The 18,890-nt window shown below is 41.5% G+C and overlaps 1 protein-coding gene across 1 annotated transcript in view; it reads left to right on the plus strand.

Moving 5' to 3' along the window:
* LOC142302024 (lipoxygenase homology domain-containing protein 1-like) overlaps window positions 1–18,890 on the plus strand; it is a 119,291-nt gene that overhangs the window by 33,815 nt on the left and 66,586 nt on the right. Inside the window, exons 7-13 of the mRNA XM_075343102.1 lie at window positions 904–1,216; window positions 5,585–5,736; window positions 6,829–6,962; window positions 10,664–10,812; window positions 13,271–13,375; window positions 13,469–13,597; window positions 14,848–15,012. Of these exons, the coding sequence (XP_075199217.1) occupies window positions 904–1,216; window positions 5,585–5,736; window positions 6,829–6,962; window positions 10,664–10,812; window positions 13,271–13,375; window positions 13,469–13,597; window positions 14,848–15,012 (1,147 nt within the window). The remainder of the gene's footprint in view (window positions 1–903; window positions 1,217–5,584; window positions 5,737–6,828; window positions 6,963–10,663; window positions 10,813–13,270; window positions 13,376–13,468; window positions 13,598–14,847; window positions 15,013–18,890) is intronic.

Consider the following 18,890-nt stretch of genomic DNA (forward strand, 5'->3'; position numbering starts at 1 on the left):
CGGGTGCACCGGATCCGTTTTTTGACGGATCAGGTATATTGGAACCGTGAAAAAAAGGATCAGGCACATCAGTTTTTGCATATTCTGCGCCGACCCCGTTGCATCAGGCACACGCCGGATTGTGCCTGATGCCAATAACTGATGTGTGAAATTAGCCTAAGCTGCAATGCCCTGCACATGAGGTAAGAGACATAGCTAATCAGGAGAACTATACTACATTTCAGTTTGGAGGTATTTGCTAATATTATTATTAATACTACACCTACTACATATTGGAATGGGATCTTGGAGATGGAGATACTTCTTTAAATTATGTTAGTAAGAATAGAAACGGCAAACTCAGTATAAGCCTAATGAATATTAATCAGGTCTCATAAATATTAATCCAACCTCATGAATATTAATGAGAAGTAGCTACAATCCCCAAAAATGGGAATAACCCTTTAAGCATTTAAACTTACATTTTTTTGTAATTATTAATGTTTTGCTCAGGATCATTTTAGGCTTTTGAAAACCAAGCAAAGTAAGAAAAAGTCAAAAATAGAAAGTGGGGAGCTATAGCTATATCCAGGTCTGGATTTGCAGCAACACTGCTCAGTACTGCTGTAAAATGCCCTCCATACTGCTATATGGTGATATTATAATGGTGCTATATCCCACTATCATATTGGAACTATATGGCGGTATTACATGGCTGAAATTACAAGACGTGAGGGGCTCTATTTTACTTGCTGCCCATTTTTTACAACCTTTTCTCCATAGTAGGGGTGGGGGAAAATAAATATGAATTGACCTAAAGCTTTGGACATTTCTGCTCCATCATATTTAGAAGTAGCAGCGCATTTGATTTGGACATTTGTGTTTTTATCCGACCTCCTATAATGTGACCTCATCCGCTCACAGATAGAAGCGCTGGACGTGGGGAAGATTCTCAAGCTTCGGATCGGTCATGACGGCACAGGATTCGGGGACGGTTGGTTTCTAGAAATGGTTGAGATCAAACGCGTGGGGATGCAGATGCTGGCCGCGGCCCCACCGCCCGACAAGAAGAAGAAGCCGAACAAGAAGAAGAAATCCAGCAAAGACGATGAAGTGGAGCTGCAGCCGCAGGAGGTGGTGGAGTCCTACAAGTTCGAGTGCAATAGGTGGCTGGCCCGAGGAGAAGTGGATGGAGAAGTGGTGGTAGAGCTTCTTCCACAGGACACAGGGCTTGAAGGTAAACGTAGTAAACGCATCTAAGGGTACTTTCACACTTGCGTTGAACGGTATCCGTTGCATTGCGTTGTGTAACGGATGCAACGGATGTGTTGCATATAGTGACACAACGGATGCAACGGATGCTGCAAAACAACGCAATTCGTTTTGATTTTTTTTTTTTTTTTTTCCCGGTTTTACCAGCGGCAGACTATAGTGAACGATCAGCTGATCGTTCCCTGCAGCCGGCCGCTGGGTGATCAGCTGATTGCTCCCAGTAGCCGGCCGCCGGGTGATCAGCTGATCGCTCCCGCCCGCCGGGTGATCAGCTGATCGCTCCCGGCTGCCGGGTGATCAGCTGATCGCTCCCTGCAGCCGGCTGCCGGGTGATCAGCTGATCGCTCCCGGCCGCCGGGTGATCAGCTGATCGCTCCCTGCAGCCGGCTGCCGGGTGATCAGCTGATCGCTCCCGGCCGCCGGGTGATCAGCTGATCGCTCCCTGCAGCCGGCCGCCGGGTGATCAGCTGATCGCTGTCACTTGCCGGCGCCCGGGCATGCCGGCGGGCGGGCGCTCAGCTGAGCGCTGTGACTTGCCGGCGGCCGGGCATGCTGGTGGCCGGTCATTCAGCTGAGCGCTGTCGCTTGCCGACGGCCGGGCGCTCAGCTGAACGTTCGGCCACCGCGAGCCAAAATAAAGTTTGATTTAAAAAAAAAAAAAAAAAAAAAAAAAAAAAAAAAGAGCATGCGCAGTGAAATCCAGAGGATTCCGCTGCTCAAAATAACGTTACATGCTGCGTTCCTCCCGCTGGGCGGAAGCAACGGAGCGTCGCCCAGCGGAAGCAACGCAGCTCCTTTTGGTACAATCCGTCAACCATACAAGTCTATGGGAAACAGCGGAATCCGTTAACGGATTCCGCTGTTTCCCAAAAGGGCGGATTGTAACGGAAGGAAAATAACGCAAGTGTGAAAGTACCCTAAGGAAAGAAATTGCTCCAAAGAACAATTCAAATTTTCATTTTTTTTTTAATTAAGGAAAGAAGTCTTTGGGGTTTGTGTAATGGAGAACCATAGCTCTCTATATCTCCACCACAAAGCTTTTCATATCGTCCCATATTAACGAGGACAGCATGATAAGATACCACACTTCACATTGATGCTGTCCCTTGCTGTAGCATTGTACCACACTAATTCCAAATATTATTAGACTGATTTCAAGTAAGATTCTCTATTATGATCCAGAGCTGTACTCACTATTCTGCTGGTGCAGTCACTGTGTACATACATTACTGATCCTGTACTAATCCTGAGTTATATCCTGTATTATACTCCAGAGCTGCACTCACTATTCTGCTGGTGCAGTCACTGTGTACATACATTACATTACTGATCCTGTACTAATCCTGAGTTATATCCTGTATTATACTCCAGAGCTGCACTCACTATTATGCTGGTATGGTGTAGTCACTGTGTACATACATTACATTACTTATCCTGTACTGATCCTGAGTTACATCCTGTATTATCCTCCAGAGCTGCACTCACTATTCTGCTGGTGCAGTCACTGTGTACATACATTACATTACTTACCCTGTACTGATCCTGAGTTACATCCTGTATTATACCCCAGAGCTGCACTCACTATTTTGCTGGTGCAGTCACTGTGTACATACATTACATTACTGATCCTGTACTGATCCAGAGTTACACCCTGTATTATACTCCAGAGCTGCACTCACTATTCTGCTGATGCAGTCACTGTGTACATATATTACATTACTTACCCTGTACTGATCCTGAGTTACATCCTGTGTTATACCCCAGAGCTGCACTCACTATTCTCCTGGTAGAGTCACTCTGTACATACATTACATACAGTATATTGAACATATACAGATTGTGTTAGAAGTCCGATCTGCATTTTAATTCTATCAATTGCTGTTGGAAATAATCAGCAAGTTAATTATTATCGAGTTAGCTTAGGATCGACATTTTGTTTTTCATAGATCAGATTACTGAGCAGTAACTGATGTAAAGAGATGTTTCTAGAATGCCAGAGTAAGTTGACACTAACTAGGTAAGGAATGCCAGAACAGTTCAATTCAGGTGCAGAATTATGAATTCAGCTCTTGGTTTCAGTTCAGGTTGTAGCTCAGAATACACTAATATTGTACCAGTTCAGTATGTGAACTAAGTGTTTCTAAAGTTAGATCTCTAAGAATTTGGTATCTAGCTCCTTCAAATATAATAAAGTGCCCAATGTGTATGTTAGTAAAATAATACAATTAGCATAAATTATTAAAATTTCATAGTATTAGAAAAATAACATGTTGGAAAAAATTTATGGAATACAAATAAAAAAATCTTATTACAATCAAAACTTCAGTCGCTCATATTAGTAATTTTCAATAAAGAAAAGCCCCACTCCCCCTTCCCTGCTATTTTCATTTTCTCTTTCAGTTTACACAAAACCATTAGAAATCTCCATTTATCTTAATTACTTATACTACGAAAATATAATCAAGTCAGCAAAGCAGTCAAAAATTGTATTATTAATTGAAAAATAGAAAATCCCCACCCCTGAGTATGAAACCACTCCCCCTTCCCTGTTATTTTGTCCCTGTTCAGTTTTCACAAAAACAAAACCTTTAGATCTATTCATTTGTCTTAATTACTTACTATACATATCTATAATTGGTGAGCAAAGGAGTCCCAAATATAACTATTATTTTTTTTATTTTTTTTTTTAAAAATCCCCACCCCTGATTATGAAACCACTCCCCCTTCCCTGCTATTTTTTCCCTATCAGTTTTCACAAAACCATTAATTGTCTCCATTTGTCTTAATTACTTACTATGCATAACTATAATTGAGTCAATAAAGAAGTCCCAAATATTATTATTCATTGAAAAGAAAGAAAAGCCCCACCCCTGAGTATGAAAGCACTCCCCCTTCCCAGTCATTTTTTCCTATTAAGTTTTCACAAAACTATTAGATGTCTCTATTTGTCTTAATTACTTATAATATGATATAATATATATATATATATTGTGTGCATCTTGTGTGCGAGATGCCTCCTCCCTGATGAAGATTTTGACAGTTTAAGAAAATCGAAACGTACGTAGGTTGTGGATGTCTTGAGGCTCTTTTCTACGGATTCCCCCTTCTGGCATATCCTGGTTGGCTGATATGTGGTAACAATATTTACATAGGCACCGTTCATGCCTAGCATTGCAGAACATTTAGTGGGGCCATCTATTGAATTAGGACTACCTTGTATGTAATTTGTCATCATTTATGGGCGGCATGATTGTTGCTGAGTTAGCCCAGTGATATGTATATGCCGACAGGCTTATTTGTCATCTGTTACCTGCTAGGATCATGTTAGTTTGTGTGCCCTGAACATATATACCACTGCCTCTGTTATTTTGATGTACGGGGTTAAATCCGTCATGTAATTTTAATCATGTCTTTAACTTCATGGGATGCTTATCCCCACTTTGTCTAAATAAAGAAAAATTGTATTGTTGCACCTTAAAAACTCTTGTCTTCCTCTTTATATCATGCTTTTGAGTTTGTTCTAATGGTGTGGAGCTCCAGCAGAATCTGGATCCACCCCTTACTTTCAATGGTACCCTGGAATACCTGCATCTAATAATATCGTAGCGTGTAAAGCCACCATTAGTTTTCACAAAACCATTAAATGTATCCATTGTGTCTTAATTACTTATACATAATTATAATCGGGGCAGCAAAGCAGTTACCAATATTATTATTCCTTGAAAAAAAAAAAAAGAAAAACCCCACCCCTGAGTATGGAACCACTCCCCCTTCCCTGCTAATTTCTTCTGATTCAGTTTTCACAAACTATTAGATGTCTCCATTTGTCTTAATTACTTACTATACATATCTATAATCAGGTCAGCAAAAGAGTCCCAAATATTATTAATTGAAAAAAGAAAAGCCCCACCCCTGAGTAAGAAACCACTCCCCCTTCTCTACTATTTTCTTCCCCTTAGTTTTACAAAACCATTAGATGTTTCCATTTGTCTCAATTACTTACTATACATATCTATAATCAGGTCAGCAAAAGAGTCCCAAATATTATTATTAATTGACAAAAGAAAAGCCCCACCCCTGAGTAAGAAACCACTCCCCCTTCTCTACTATTTTCTTCCCCTTAGTTTTACAAAGCCATTAAATGTTTCCATTTGTCTCAATTACTTACTATACATATCTATAATCAGGTCAGCAAAGAAATCCCAAATATTATTTATTGAAAAAGAAAAGCCCCACCCCTGAGTAAGAGACCACTCCCCTTTCGTAAAAAGTCTCAAAACAATCAGCGCTGTGAAGACATTTTGTTTGATGCTTTTGCTTTTTTTCCCCCCAGATAACACTTATGAAATCCATGTAATCACCGGGGCTATGTGGGGAGCTGGAACTGATGCCACAGTTTTCGTTACGATTTATGGAGAGATTGGGGACACTGGGGAACGAGCACTGAAAAAGTCCAACAACCTGAATAAATTTGAGAAGGGACAGGTATTGTGTTGCGATGATTATAAACCACTACTTTGTTATAATGAATGATGGGTGACTGGTCAGCATGGCTACATGGTGACTCAAAAATGGGGTCTAGTGTTGAAATCTGGCTTGGGAAACGTCTGCCACTGAATTGCTTTTTCGTCCTCACTCCATAGAACTTGCTTTTGAGAATAAGGCCGGTTTCACACATCAGTTTTTTGCCATCAGGCACGATCCGGCGAAAAAACGGATCAGTCTTATCAGTTTTTTCCATCCGTTTCTTCCGTTTTTTGACGGATCTGTTTTGATACTGAGCATGCTCAGTTTAAAAGAAACGGAAACCGGCGCCGGATTCCGGCATATGACGGATGATGCCGGATCCGGCGTCCATAGACTTCCATTATAAAAGGAACGGCGCGATCCGTTTTTTCACCGGAGACAAAAAACGTTCACTTCAACGTTCCATCCGGCCGCCGAACAAGCAAATTTTGCCGGATCTGGCGAAAGCCGGATGGAACGCAAAGCCATCCGGCGAACTCCGGCGCTAATAGAAGTCTATGGGGGAAAAAAACGCATCCGGCGGCAACAGACGCCGGATGCGTTTTTTCATGTTTTTGCCGGATTGCACCTCATGGCAAAACATGTGTGAAAGTAGCCTAATAGCTTGTTTTTCCATGGGGTAGTGACCTCCAGACCAATAAGGAAACATATTTGCTTTGTGAAAGGGGTTCCCTTTTCCCTAGTTAGGGTCATATCCTATTGTACGAATTGGCAAGGACATTTGCAAGATTCTCCTCCCCCGAGGATCTTCATGGTTTGCAAGCGCCTAGCTGGGGATTTGGTCATGGAACGGGGAAACAGACATCACATTTTTCTGTCTTGGGTAACAAAACCCAAAACCATAAAGGGGGCTTATTTTAATTTTTGCCACTGGTTACTCCAATTATAGGGGATGTAAGCAGAGACTTGCCCTGTGTTACATCTATATGACCTAGAAATAGGCATCATCAAGGAAGGGCATAGCCTAAAGTAGTGGTGATGAAGTAGTGGTGTACAGTGATGATTACCATATTGTTTTTCCATTTTTTCTTTATTTTTTTTTATTTGCAGGAAGATGTTTTCACTATTAGTGCCGTAGACCTAGGAGAATTAAAAAAGCTGAGAATCCGTCACGATAACTCCGGACCGAACGCCGCTTGGTTCCTAGACCATGTGGATATTATAGATATGAAAGATGAAACAAAGTAAGTATTTCTAGGTTGTCCTCCTTTTGGAGACAATTTTATTTTTACTTAAAGGGGTTGTCCAGGCTTAGGATGAAAGTCTGCAGTCAGTGTGCATGGTGTCATGCTAGGCACGGTGATATACCAAGCGAGCGGCAACAGATAAGGCAAGGGGACCCCCTGCGTCTAGGGAAGGAGGAGTTGGGGACCCCCTGCGTCTAGGGAAGGAGGAGTTGGTGACTCCTGACCAAACCTACCGCTGGTCCCTGGGATCCCTCATCACCCTAGATAGGTTCCACACCTATGTGCCGAACCGGATACCCGACCCGATTTATCCCTAGTGCTGGGCCCTAAATAGGGAACAGGTGGGATGAGCTCTTCGTGAACCGAACTAAACACTAAAGGAAGACACAAGTATGACACACAGGGAAAAAGCATCCACAGAAGAAGTTCAGCAAAGTTTCAGCAACAATACTACAGATGAGAACAAGCCACCTGCTTGCAAACAGAGCTAGAAGGAATTGAATAATATCACCATCAGTCTCAGGAAGGAAGGGCTATTTAAGCATCAAGAGAGTACTGATGATCAGCAGCTGGGTTGAAGACTAGCTTCTGCTGGGTCCAAAAGGGTGAGAGATAGCTTTCCTGCTGGACTTCTATCTAGTACAATAAATACTTGCAGCAGGAACAATAGAAAGTCAGGGAGAATTTTCCCAGCCAAACACTGTGACCTTCTATTGCCAAAAACCACATGACTATCTGTCACTCGTGACACACGGTCGCAGACTTCTGAATCCTAACAGTGTGCTGGGTCCACGCTGTCAGGATTCTCAACATTGCCGATGCAAGGTGGCGATCACGTGACAAAATGTATGTAATTTGCAAAGACATGCATTGAGAGAGGAATAGCTTGTCTAGCAGCCATTTCATCGCATTACAATAGATGAACAATGACATATACATAAAAATGAAATATTACATAAAAACATTTCTCTTAAACCTAATTAAAACATAATATAGTTACCTAATGTGAATAATGGAATACATTTAGCACCCAAGCTAATGCAATGAGCTGCAATTACACATATTTATGTGTGTAAAAAAGAAAAAAAAAGGAACTACAACTACTTAAATGGGTTGTCCACTAGTAGGACAACCCTTTCTGATTCCACATGTTTACCCCAGTTAAATAATAAAACTTACACTCACTTCTGGTGCCAGGCTTGCAATACCTTGACTCACGTGGGTTGTGACATCACGTGAGCCCTGCGCCCAATCAGCTCTGTCTTCCTTCTTCCCACCTTCGGACCAAACGAGCACTCAACAGGAAGTGAGAGTAGCTTTAATGCTCACTTCCTGTTGAATAACTGGTTTGGTCCAAAGTCGGGGAGACAGAAGCTGGCATTGCTTGGATGCACGTGAGCCAAGGCACTGCGAGAAGGACACCGGTATGGGAGGTGAGTATAGGCTTTATTATTTTACCTGGGGGAAGCATGTGGAATCAGAAAGCGTTGTCGTAGTAGTGGACAACCCCTTTACTTATCTGCTGAACATTGCTTCAAAGAGACCAATCAAATTAGCATTTTTCAGGACTCCATAAATTATGGATTATTGAAACCATACAACCTCGTGTCTATAAATTGTGTGTGTATTCAATGCTAATAATTAAACGCTCAGGAGTCAAGGTGGCCAATTTAAATATCCCATAGGATTCCTTATTGTCAGGCATTTGGTCCAGGATGGTAAAGCGTAGGCAATCAGGATTCTTCTAATGTTCCATCAAATAATCTTTGCACACCCTATGGTTGGCAACCCCACTATGGATCTTGTGTCTTTGCTTGTTGATCCTATTGTGGATGGGTCGAATGGTGCAGCCAACGTATTGGAGATGACTGCTACCCTCCAATAAGTATACTACAAATGAAGAATTACAATGCAGAAACTGATCAATGGAGGAAACCTCTACAGTGGTTCTGGATTGAAATTTCTGACAACCATGCCACAACATAAACATTTTGGACCCCAACAACAAAAAACCCCTCAAGAATGAAAGATGGACAACTCAATGTCTTAAGATGCCCCATCCTATTGTTGATACGACTAGTCGCAATATAATTTGTTAGGTTTCTATGCCTCCTAAACATAATAGGGGGGTTGATTGGTATATTGGTGACCAGAACAGAATCATTTCTTAGAATTAACCAATTTTTTTTTTCAGAAGTTCTTTATTGGCACTGAATGATTTATTGAAAGTGTTAATAAAATTCCATTTAACTTTGCTATCAACCCTAATTCGATCATGGGAGTTGGGAGTTCTCTTCACTTCTCTCCTGGCGAAACAGTCAATTTGTTGGAGATCTTTGGTGCTATTAAAGTCATCTTTAAGGAGGCCACTGGGATAGCCTTTCTCCCTAAACCTTTTGTTCAAAATTTGTGGCTCACTCAGGATGTCTGCATCCTTAGCCGTATCATTCAACCCATCCATAAGAGGATCAACAACATCTGTAGTGGGGTTGCCAACCATAATGTGCCCAAACAATATTTGATGGAGCACAAGAAGAATCCTGATGCCTACGCCTTACCATCCTGAAACACATGACTGATAAAAACCTCATTGCTTTCAGAAATAGATCAATAGGCAGTCCTTTTATATATTTAAAGGGGTTGTCCACTATTTTTACATCGATGGCCTGTCCTTAGGATAAGTTATCAATGTCTGATCGGCGGGATCCAACACTTCACACTCTCGCCGATCAGCTGGTCTCGGTCCCGGTGGCAGCAGCAATCAGTTCCGTTGCGGCTCCGTCTTCTCATAGTGGTCGCGGCCGAGTACTGCACATTCACCTCCCTTTCTAATCAATTGGAGGCGGATGTGCAGTATCCGGCATTTGCCGCTATAAGATGACGGAGCAGTGCCGGAACTGAGCATTTCCGGCTGTCTGCTGCCGCCACCGGGACAAAGTACAGCAGATCAGCAGACCAATATTTTACAAAATTCCCTACGAAGAGAAGTAGTTAGCACTCACCAAAGGTTAGCAGAAGCTAATAAAGTAGTGAAAACTTTTCTAAGTATTACTATCTATACACTATATATATATATATATATATATATATATATATATATATATATATATATATATATATATATATATATATATATATATATATATATATATATAAAAAACAAACTATAAGAACTATAGAGAATGGACTTGCACCCATGCTCTTAAACCTAAAGGGTGCTTTACACGCTGCGACATCGCTAACGATATATCGTCGGGGTCACGTCGTTAGTGACGCACATCAGGCGCTGTTAGCGACATCGCAGCGTGTGACACCAATGTGTGCCCCTCCTCTGCTATTGGACGGCTGCTGTGTGATGTCGCTGTGACGCCGCACAAACCACCCCCTTAGAAAGGAGGTGGATCGCCGGCTAGAGCGACGTCGCAGGGAAGGTAAGTCTGTGTGACGGGTGTTAGCGATGTTGGGCAGCGATTTGCTCATGTCGCACAACTGACGGCGGGTACGCACGCTAGCGATATCAGTACCGATATCGCAGGATGTAAAGTGCCCTTAACAGTTCGAATTATTACATGCAAGGAGAAAAATACTATAAATTGCTCAACGTAGTTGGGATGCGTTATTATAAATTGTGACTTGGAGCCCAGTATCTTCAGTTTACCCCTCCGGATGTCTGATTGTTATCCTCTTTGTCACTGCAGATACTTTTTCCCATGCCAAAGGTGGTTGGCCGTGGATGAAGATGATGGTCAAATTTCTCGGATGCTGGTTCCAGTAAATGAAGCGTTTATGAAAAAAGACGAAGATGGGGAAGAGCAATCTCTCGCGACCCTGGGACTGGAACAAAAAGGTTTATATGGTTTTGTACTAGTCCACAAGCCCCCAATCCATGAATGTGTAATGATGATCTTAGAGCGACCGTCCACCCCATGAATCATTTTCCATATTTCATCGCCAAACATGGTTTGCGCCTTTCTCCTGTAAGATTGTTGGTCCGCTACCTTTTCTTGTAAGTGGCTGCAGCACAGGCATGGAGGTGGAACGTCACAACCACGCCTGCGCTGCCTTTCTCTGCTGCAGGATTCGATGTGATCTCGCTGGATCATCTTACACCAGCTAGACCTTCACACTCCATGATGTCGTTCTATGTCATAGAGCGGATGTGGGTGTTTGGAGCAGACTCAGGAGCTTATGTTTTCTGTTTCAATGGAGCAGTAGTTGAGCATTCACATTGCCGTTCCATCCATTGTCCATGGAACTGATCAAGTTTGTCAAGCTGAGCGTTTCTTACTTGGACTCGCCCTTTTCTGTGTTTCACTCTTGGAATTTTATGTATTTTAATGATGCTGTCACCATTTCGGAAGCTGCCATCTCCCAAGACTCCAATTTACAGCAGTAGCATATGGTCTTTGATCTGAATACAGCTCTGAAGGGACTTGTGTCGATTTCTCTATGTTCTCACCGAATCTGTAACTACAAGTCTGAGCCTTGAATTCACTTACTGCTTACATCAACGAGAGCCATCTGGTCTAATAGTCGACATGCATCTCCTGGGCTGTAATATTATAAGTACCCGGCATAGTATGGATTATAAATGTATGAATATGCGAGGAAATCGCATTTCTAACATCAATCATAGGAAGGAATACGTTTTTTTTATTGGAATAGTCAATGATCACCCTAGAAGACAATTGGATGTCATGATAGGATAAGATAGGTTGTGATAGGATATAGGATATATTTAGTATATAGCCATAGATGGCGTACTGGAACTTCATCTTGTACTCACGATAAGATGGATGGATGGATGGATGGATGAATCTATGGATGGATCTATGGATGGATGGATGGATGGATGGATCTATGGATCTATGGATGGATGGATGGATGGATGGATGGATGGATGGATGGATAGATAGAGAAATAGATAGAGGGATAGATAGATAGATAGAGGGATAGATAGATAATGGATAGATAGAGGGATAGATAGATAGATGGCTGGATGGATGGATAGATAGATAGAGGGATAGATAGAGGGATAGATAGAGGGATAGATAGAGGGATAGATAGATAGATAGATAGATAGAGGGATAGATAGAGAGATAGAGGGATAGATAGAGAGATAGATGGATGGATAGATAGATGTATAGATAGAAGGATGGATGGATAGATAGAGGGATAGATAGAGAATAGATGGATAGATATATAGATAGATAGAGGGATAGATAGATAGATAGATAGATAGAGGGATAGATAGAGCTATAGATAGAGAGATAGATAGATGTATAGATAGATGTATAGATAGATAGATAGATAGATAGATAGATAGATGTATAGATAGATAGATAGATGTATAGATAGATGTATAGATAGATAGATAGAGGGATAGATAGATAGATAGATAGATCGATAGATAGAAGGATGGATAGATAGATAGATAGATAGATAAAGGGATAAATAGAACTAAGAGAAAAACAGTCGCACATTGTAATGGCAAACTAATAAAAACATGTTTTAGAGGTGTTTGGCATATTAGAATGGCCAGGTGTAATACTTGCCCAGCAGCCACGTCACAGCAACCTCCATTGCTGGGTTTCTTATCTATACTGCATCGGTCTGGGCTCCTGAATACCTTTATATAATGTCAGCAATGGAGGTTGCCATGACGTGGCTGCTGGGCAAGTATTACAATGGCCATTCTAATATGCTAAACACCTCTAAAAATTATTTTTTATTTAGTTTTTATTAGTCTGCCATTAGTGTGCGTCTGAGGAGAAATATACACCGAGGACCCGACCCACAAAAGGCCCGCACCACTCCAGTGCATTTCTGCAACTTTGATTACAGATATTTCAGCAAGCAAGCATCCGATCTTTCAACAAAAGGTATGTCTGGATTCAGCATCGTAGTGCCAGTATGGCTCTGCCTTTGGTTCATATGGCAATATCCTTGTGATTGATTCTCTCTAAAGGACAGAGAGGCTGCACACGTCAATATACTGTAGTTAGCAGTGACGGTAGCTCCGGGTGGTCCCCTATGATTGCGGAACCTGGGGTGACCAGATCCTCTGTCCGCCGGTAGCTCTGCTACTGTTCTGACTGTTTCCAAAAACAACCCTACTACTATAATACTGGCGGTGTTTCAGATCTAGATATAATTACAACTTTTTATGTGGAATATGTCTGAGTTCAGATGTGACGATGACTAAAATCCTTGTGATCGCTGTACATTGAGGTTACACCGTCTGTGTTTAGGTTCGCACAATCAAAGGTAGTATGTATATCAATGTATCATGTCTTCTGTCACAGCCAAATCAACGACATACACAGTGCGAGTGAAGACTGGAGACAAGAAGAACGGGGGGACTGATGCCAACGTCTTCATAATTCTGTTTGGAGAGAAGGACGACACCGGTACGCAGCACCCCTGCTAACAACAGTTGTGTATCTCCATATGGCAGGCATATTGTATTTTTATCTCTGTTAACACCGTGTTTTCTTTTTCAGGTTTTATGAATCTTAAAGCTTCAAAAACCAACAAGAACAAATTTGAAAGAGGGAAAATTGATGTTTTCACAGTGGAGGCGGTGGATATTGGGTCACTCAAAAAAATAAAAATTGGCCATGACAACAAAGGTATGAAATATATCTGTTACCCCTCTGCTTATCCACCTATGGTATCCATCCATCATCCATCCATGAATCCATCCATCCATCAATCCATCCATCCATCCATCTATACATCCATCCATCCATCCATCTAGTCATCCATCCATCCATCCATCCATCCATCCATCCATCCATCTAGTCATCCATCCATCCATCCATCCATCCATCCATCCATCTAGTCATCCATCCATCCATCATCCATCCATCCATCCATCCATCCATCCACACATCCATCCATCTATCCATCCTTCTATCTACCCATCCATCTATCTATCTATCTATCTATCCCTCTATCTATCCTTCTATCTATTTATCTATCTACTGTATTTATCTACTGTATCTATCTATCTATCTACTGTATCTATCTATCTATCTATTGTATCTATCCATTATCTATCTATCCCTCTATCTATCTATCTATCTATCTATCTATCTATCTATCTATCTATCTATCTATCTATCTATCTATCTATCTATCTATCTATCCCTCTATCTATCTATCTATCTATCTATCCCTCTATCTATCTATCTATCTATCTATCTATCCATCTATCCATGCATCCATCCACTCATTTATCCATGCATTTATCCATCCATCCATTTATCCATCCATGCATCTGTCCGTCCGTCCATCTATCTGTCCATCCATAAGAAGACCACCCCTACAAGTAGGTTCCCATATTGATTAGGGTTTATTTCATCACTTTCGTCTATCCCCCTAACTCTTACTATTTCCTTGCAGACATATCAGCCTCGTGACCCCCAAGCCTCAGTGTGTAAGGCTGTAGAGTATGAGAGGAGGAGTCCTGTGCACGTCTGATGTATCCCCTCTTATCTGTGGGCTCTATAGCTCCATGAGCTGGTAGATACACCCAGGAAAATGTCTGACAGGAGTCTGACTCTCCCGTCCCTCCATGTCTTGCAGTCAGCCCTGGCTGTAGAGATTTCCCGCACAGGAGAATTGCTTGTTCTTGGCTTATGTTCAGGTTTAATCTGATATAATTTCTGGCTGCAGGTTATTTCAGGTGACGTGAGGCGTCTGAGCGCGGTCACACCGGGGTCACATTTATCACTAATATTAATAGTTGCTTTCAGCAGCTGCTTGGGGTGGGGAGAGCATTTGGAAGTGACGTCTTGTCAGCTCCTTGGATGGTTTCTTGGCTGAGGTTGTCATGTTGCGTTTGGCTGATTGTCTTCTGTGTGACTTTTTATTCCAGGCACCTCCGCTGGGTGGTTCCTCGACTGGGTGGAGGTGGATGCCCCGTCACTTGGCCAACGCCTGAAGTTTCCCTGTGGGCGGTGGTTGGATAAGACAGAAGATGATGGAGCCATTGAGAGATACCTCTCCCCTTCAGATCTACAGACTGAACAGTATACACCTTGTAGGTAGAATATTACAGGGGAGGTTTCATCAGAAAATTACCTATTGTGCAAATTGTTTTAACGTACTTTTTTAAGTTTAATTATTTTTCATATATAAAAAAAATATTTCGGTAATCTTTCAATTTCACTGTGGACACCAAGCCTAATACAAGACTCATTCTTCCTGTTCTTTTCAGCAGCCACATAGATATAGTCATCAATAGATTGGCTCTGACTCATTGATTTGTACTGATGTATTTTCTGAGCATGGTCAGGTTATGGTACAAAAGGAGGAAGAGGTGAGCTGTGACATCATCTATTGTGAATGGCAGATCCTATGTTATCTACTGTACATAGAAGTGATATCAGTCATTGTACAGAAGGGGGAGGAGGTGAGCTGTGAAATCACCTATTGGGAATAGTGGATCCTGTTATCTTCTGTTTATAGAAGGGATATCAGTCATTATACAGGAGGAGGAGGAGGAGGTGAGCAGTGACATCACTTATTGTGAATGGTGGATCCTGTGCTATCTACTATATATAAAGGGGTTATCAGTAATTGTACAGGTGGAGGAGCAGGTGTGCTGTGACATCACTTATTGTGAGTGGTGGATCCTGTGTTAGTCATATGAAAAAGTTTGGGCACCCCTATTAATGTTAACCTTTTTTCTTTATAACAATTTGGGTTTTTGCAACAGCTGTTTCAGTTTCATATATCTAATAACTGATGGACTGAGTAATATTTCTGGATTGAAATGAGGTTTATTGTACTAACAGAAAATGTGCAATCCGCATTTAAACAAAATTTGACCGGTGCAAAAGTATGGGCACCCTTATCAATTTCTTGATTTGAACACTCCTAACTACTTTTTACTGACTTACTAAAGCACTAAATTGGTTTTGTAACCTCATTGAGCTTTGAACTTCATAGGCAGGTGTATCCAATCATGAGGAAAGGTATGTAAGGTGGCCACTTGCAAGTAGTTCTCCTATTTGAATCTCCTATGAAGAGTGGCATCATGGGCTCCTCAAAACAACTCTCAAATGATCTGAAAACAAAGATTATTCAACATAGTTGTTCAGGGGAAGGATACAAAAAGTTGTCTCAGGGATTTAAACTGTCAGTTTCCACTGTGAGGAACATAGTAAGGAAATGGAAGAACACAGGTACAGTTCTTGTTAAGCCCAGAAGTGGCAGGCCAAGAAAAATATCAGAAATGCAGAGAAGGAGAATGGTGAGAACAGTCAAGGACAATCCACAGACCACCTCCAAAGACCTGCAGCATCATCTTGCTGCAGATGGTGTCAATGTGCATCGGTCAACAATACAGCGCACATTACACAAGGAGAAGCTGTATAGGAGAGTGATGCGAAAGAAGCCGTTTCTGCAAGCACGCCACAAACAGAGTCGCCTGAGGTATGCAAAAGCACATTTGGACAAGCTAGTTACATTTTGGAAGCAGGTCCTGTGGACTGATGAAACAAAGATTGAGTTGTTTGGTCATACAAAGAGGCGTTATGCATGGAGGCAAAAAAACACTGCATTCCAAGAAAAACACTTGCTACCCACAGTAAAATTTGGTGGAGGTTCCATCATGCTTTGGGGCTGTGTGGCCAATGCCGACACCGGGAATCTTGTTAAAGTTGAGGGTCGCTTGGATTCAACTCAGTCTCAGCAGATTCTTGACAATAATGTGCAAGAATCAGTGACGAAGTTGAAGTTACGCAGGGGATGGATATTTCAGCAAGACAATGATCCAAAACACCGCTCCAAATCTACTCAGGCATTCATGCAGAGGAACAATTACAATGTTCTGGAATGGCCATCCCAGTCCCCAGACCTGAATATCATTGAAAATCTGTGGGATGATTTGAAGCGTGCTGTCCATGCTCGGCGACCATCAAACTTAACTGAACTGGAATTGTTTTGTAAACAGGAATGGTCAAATCTACCTTCATCCAGGATCCAGGAACTCATTAAAAGCTACAAGAAGCGACTAGAGGCTGTGATTTTGCAAAAGGAGGATCTACAAAATATTAATGTCACTTTTATGTTGAGGTGCCCATACTTATGCACTGGTCAAAATTTGTTTAAATGCGGATTGTACATTTTCATTTTTTTCACAGCGACGCCGCTGACCAGGTAAGTGCGTGTGACACTGCCGTAGCGATAATGTTCGCTGCGGCAGCGATCACACGATATCGTATGCACGACGGGGGCGGGTGCTTTTGCGTACGATATCGCTAGCAATTGCTAGAAATATTGTAGCGTGTAAAGCCCGCTTTAGATATATGAAACTGAAATAGCTGTTGCAAAAACCCAAATTGTTATAAAGAAAAAAGGTTAACATTAATAGGGGTGCCCAAACTTTTTCATATGACTGTATCTATTGTATATAAAGTGGTTATCAGTCATTGTACAAGAGGAGGATGTGAGCTGTGACATCACTTATTGTGAATAGTGAATCCTGTGTTATCTACTGTATATAGAGGTGATATCACTCATTGAACAGGAGGAGAAGGTAAGCTGTGACAACACATATTGTTAATGGTGGATCCTGTTATCTACTGTATATAGAGGTTTTATCAGTCATTGTACAGGAGGGAGGAGGAGTTGAGATGTGATATTATCTATTGTGAATGATGGATCTTCTGTAATCCACTGTATATAGAGATGCTATCAGTCATTGCACAGGAGGAGGTGAGCTGATCATCAGTACAATAATAATTATTTACCCAAACCAAAATCACAATGTCTGCACCCAGACTCTTATTTTGCCAACTGCATTTCCTTGAGAAAGCGGTGTGCGAAACGTGTGTCGGGGTGCTTACATTGTGAGCTATGGATCTCTACAGCTCCTTCAGTGCCTATGGGCCTCTCGACAGCTTCTCTAGTTAGTGCTCTCTTTGCTTGGAATGTCAGTTTAGTTGGACGGCCATGCCCCTGGTAGGTTTGCAGTTCTATTTTTGGATGATGGATTGAACAGTGCTGAGATGTTCAGACCTCGGGCTATTATTTTATAATCTAACGTTGGTTACTCTTCTCCACAACTTTATTCCTTACCTGTCTGGTGTGTTCCTTGGTTTTCATGCTGCTGTTAATGTTGTCACACAAACGTCTGAGACCTTCACAGAACAACTGTAGTTATACTATTAATTAATTACACACAGGTGGACTCAGTTTACTATTTAGGTGCCTTTTGGAGGCAATTGGCCATTCAGGATTATATTTAGGGGTATCAGACTACAGGGGGTGAATACAAATGCACGTCGCAATTTTCTGATTTATATTTTTTAAATATTTAGAAAACTCTATCATTTTCGTTGCACTTCACAAATACTTGATACTTAGTGTTGGCATATCAGAAAAAATCCCAATAAAATATATTTAAATTTTTGGGGGTAACGTAAAAAAAAATGGAGAAAAGTTCAGGGGGTATGGAAATGTCTAATACAAGCTCAGGCCACTGTGAAAATTGTGGGATTTCAGACTTCTTTTGCTACTACTACTACTACTACTACTAATAATAATCATAATAATAATAATAATACAGTAGTGATGCAGAAGGAGAGACGAGAGGAGAGGAGGGGAGTGCTGCTAACTCTCTAAATGTAAAAACTGCTACTGGTGTACTTTTGAGAACAATACTTTTTATGGGCTTTAAAGAACCCCTACTGTCCATTGTCACAAAGTAACATAGGGGAGATATTCTGTCCTTTGACACTATGTGACTTAGGAGGCCATGCTGACCATTAGCTTTGTGTGACATTAGGGGCCCACTGACCAAGGACGCTGTTTGACTTCCGGAGTTATGCTAACCATCTGGACTTTTTGACATTGAGGCCATACTGACCTTTGGCTCTGTGTGACATAGGGGACATACTGACCTTTAGTTCT

Source organism: Anomaloglossus baeobatrachus, chromosome 1, assembly GCF_048569485.1.
Source record: "Anomaloglossus baeobatrachus isolate aAnoBae1 chromosome 1, aAnoBae1.hap1, whole genome shotgun sequence".
NCBI classification, from domain to species: domain Eukaryota; kingdom Metazoa; phylum Chordata; class Amphibia; order Anura; family Aromobatidae; genus Anomaloglossus; species Anomaloglossus baeobatrachus.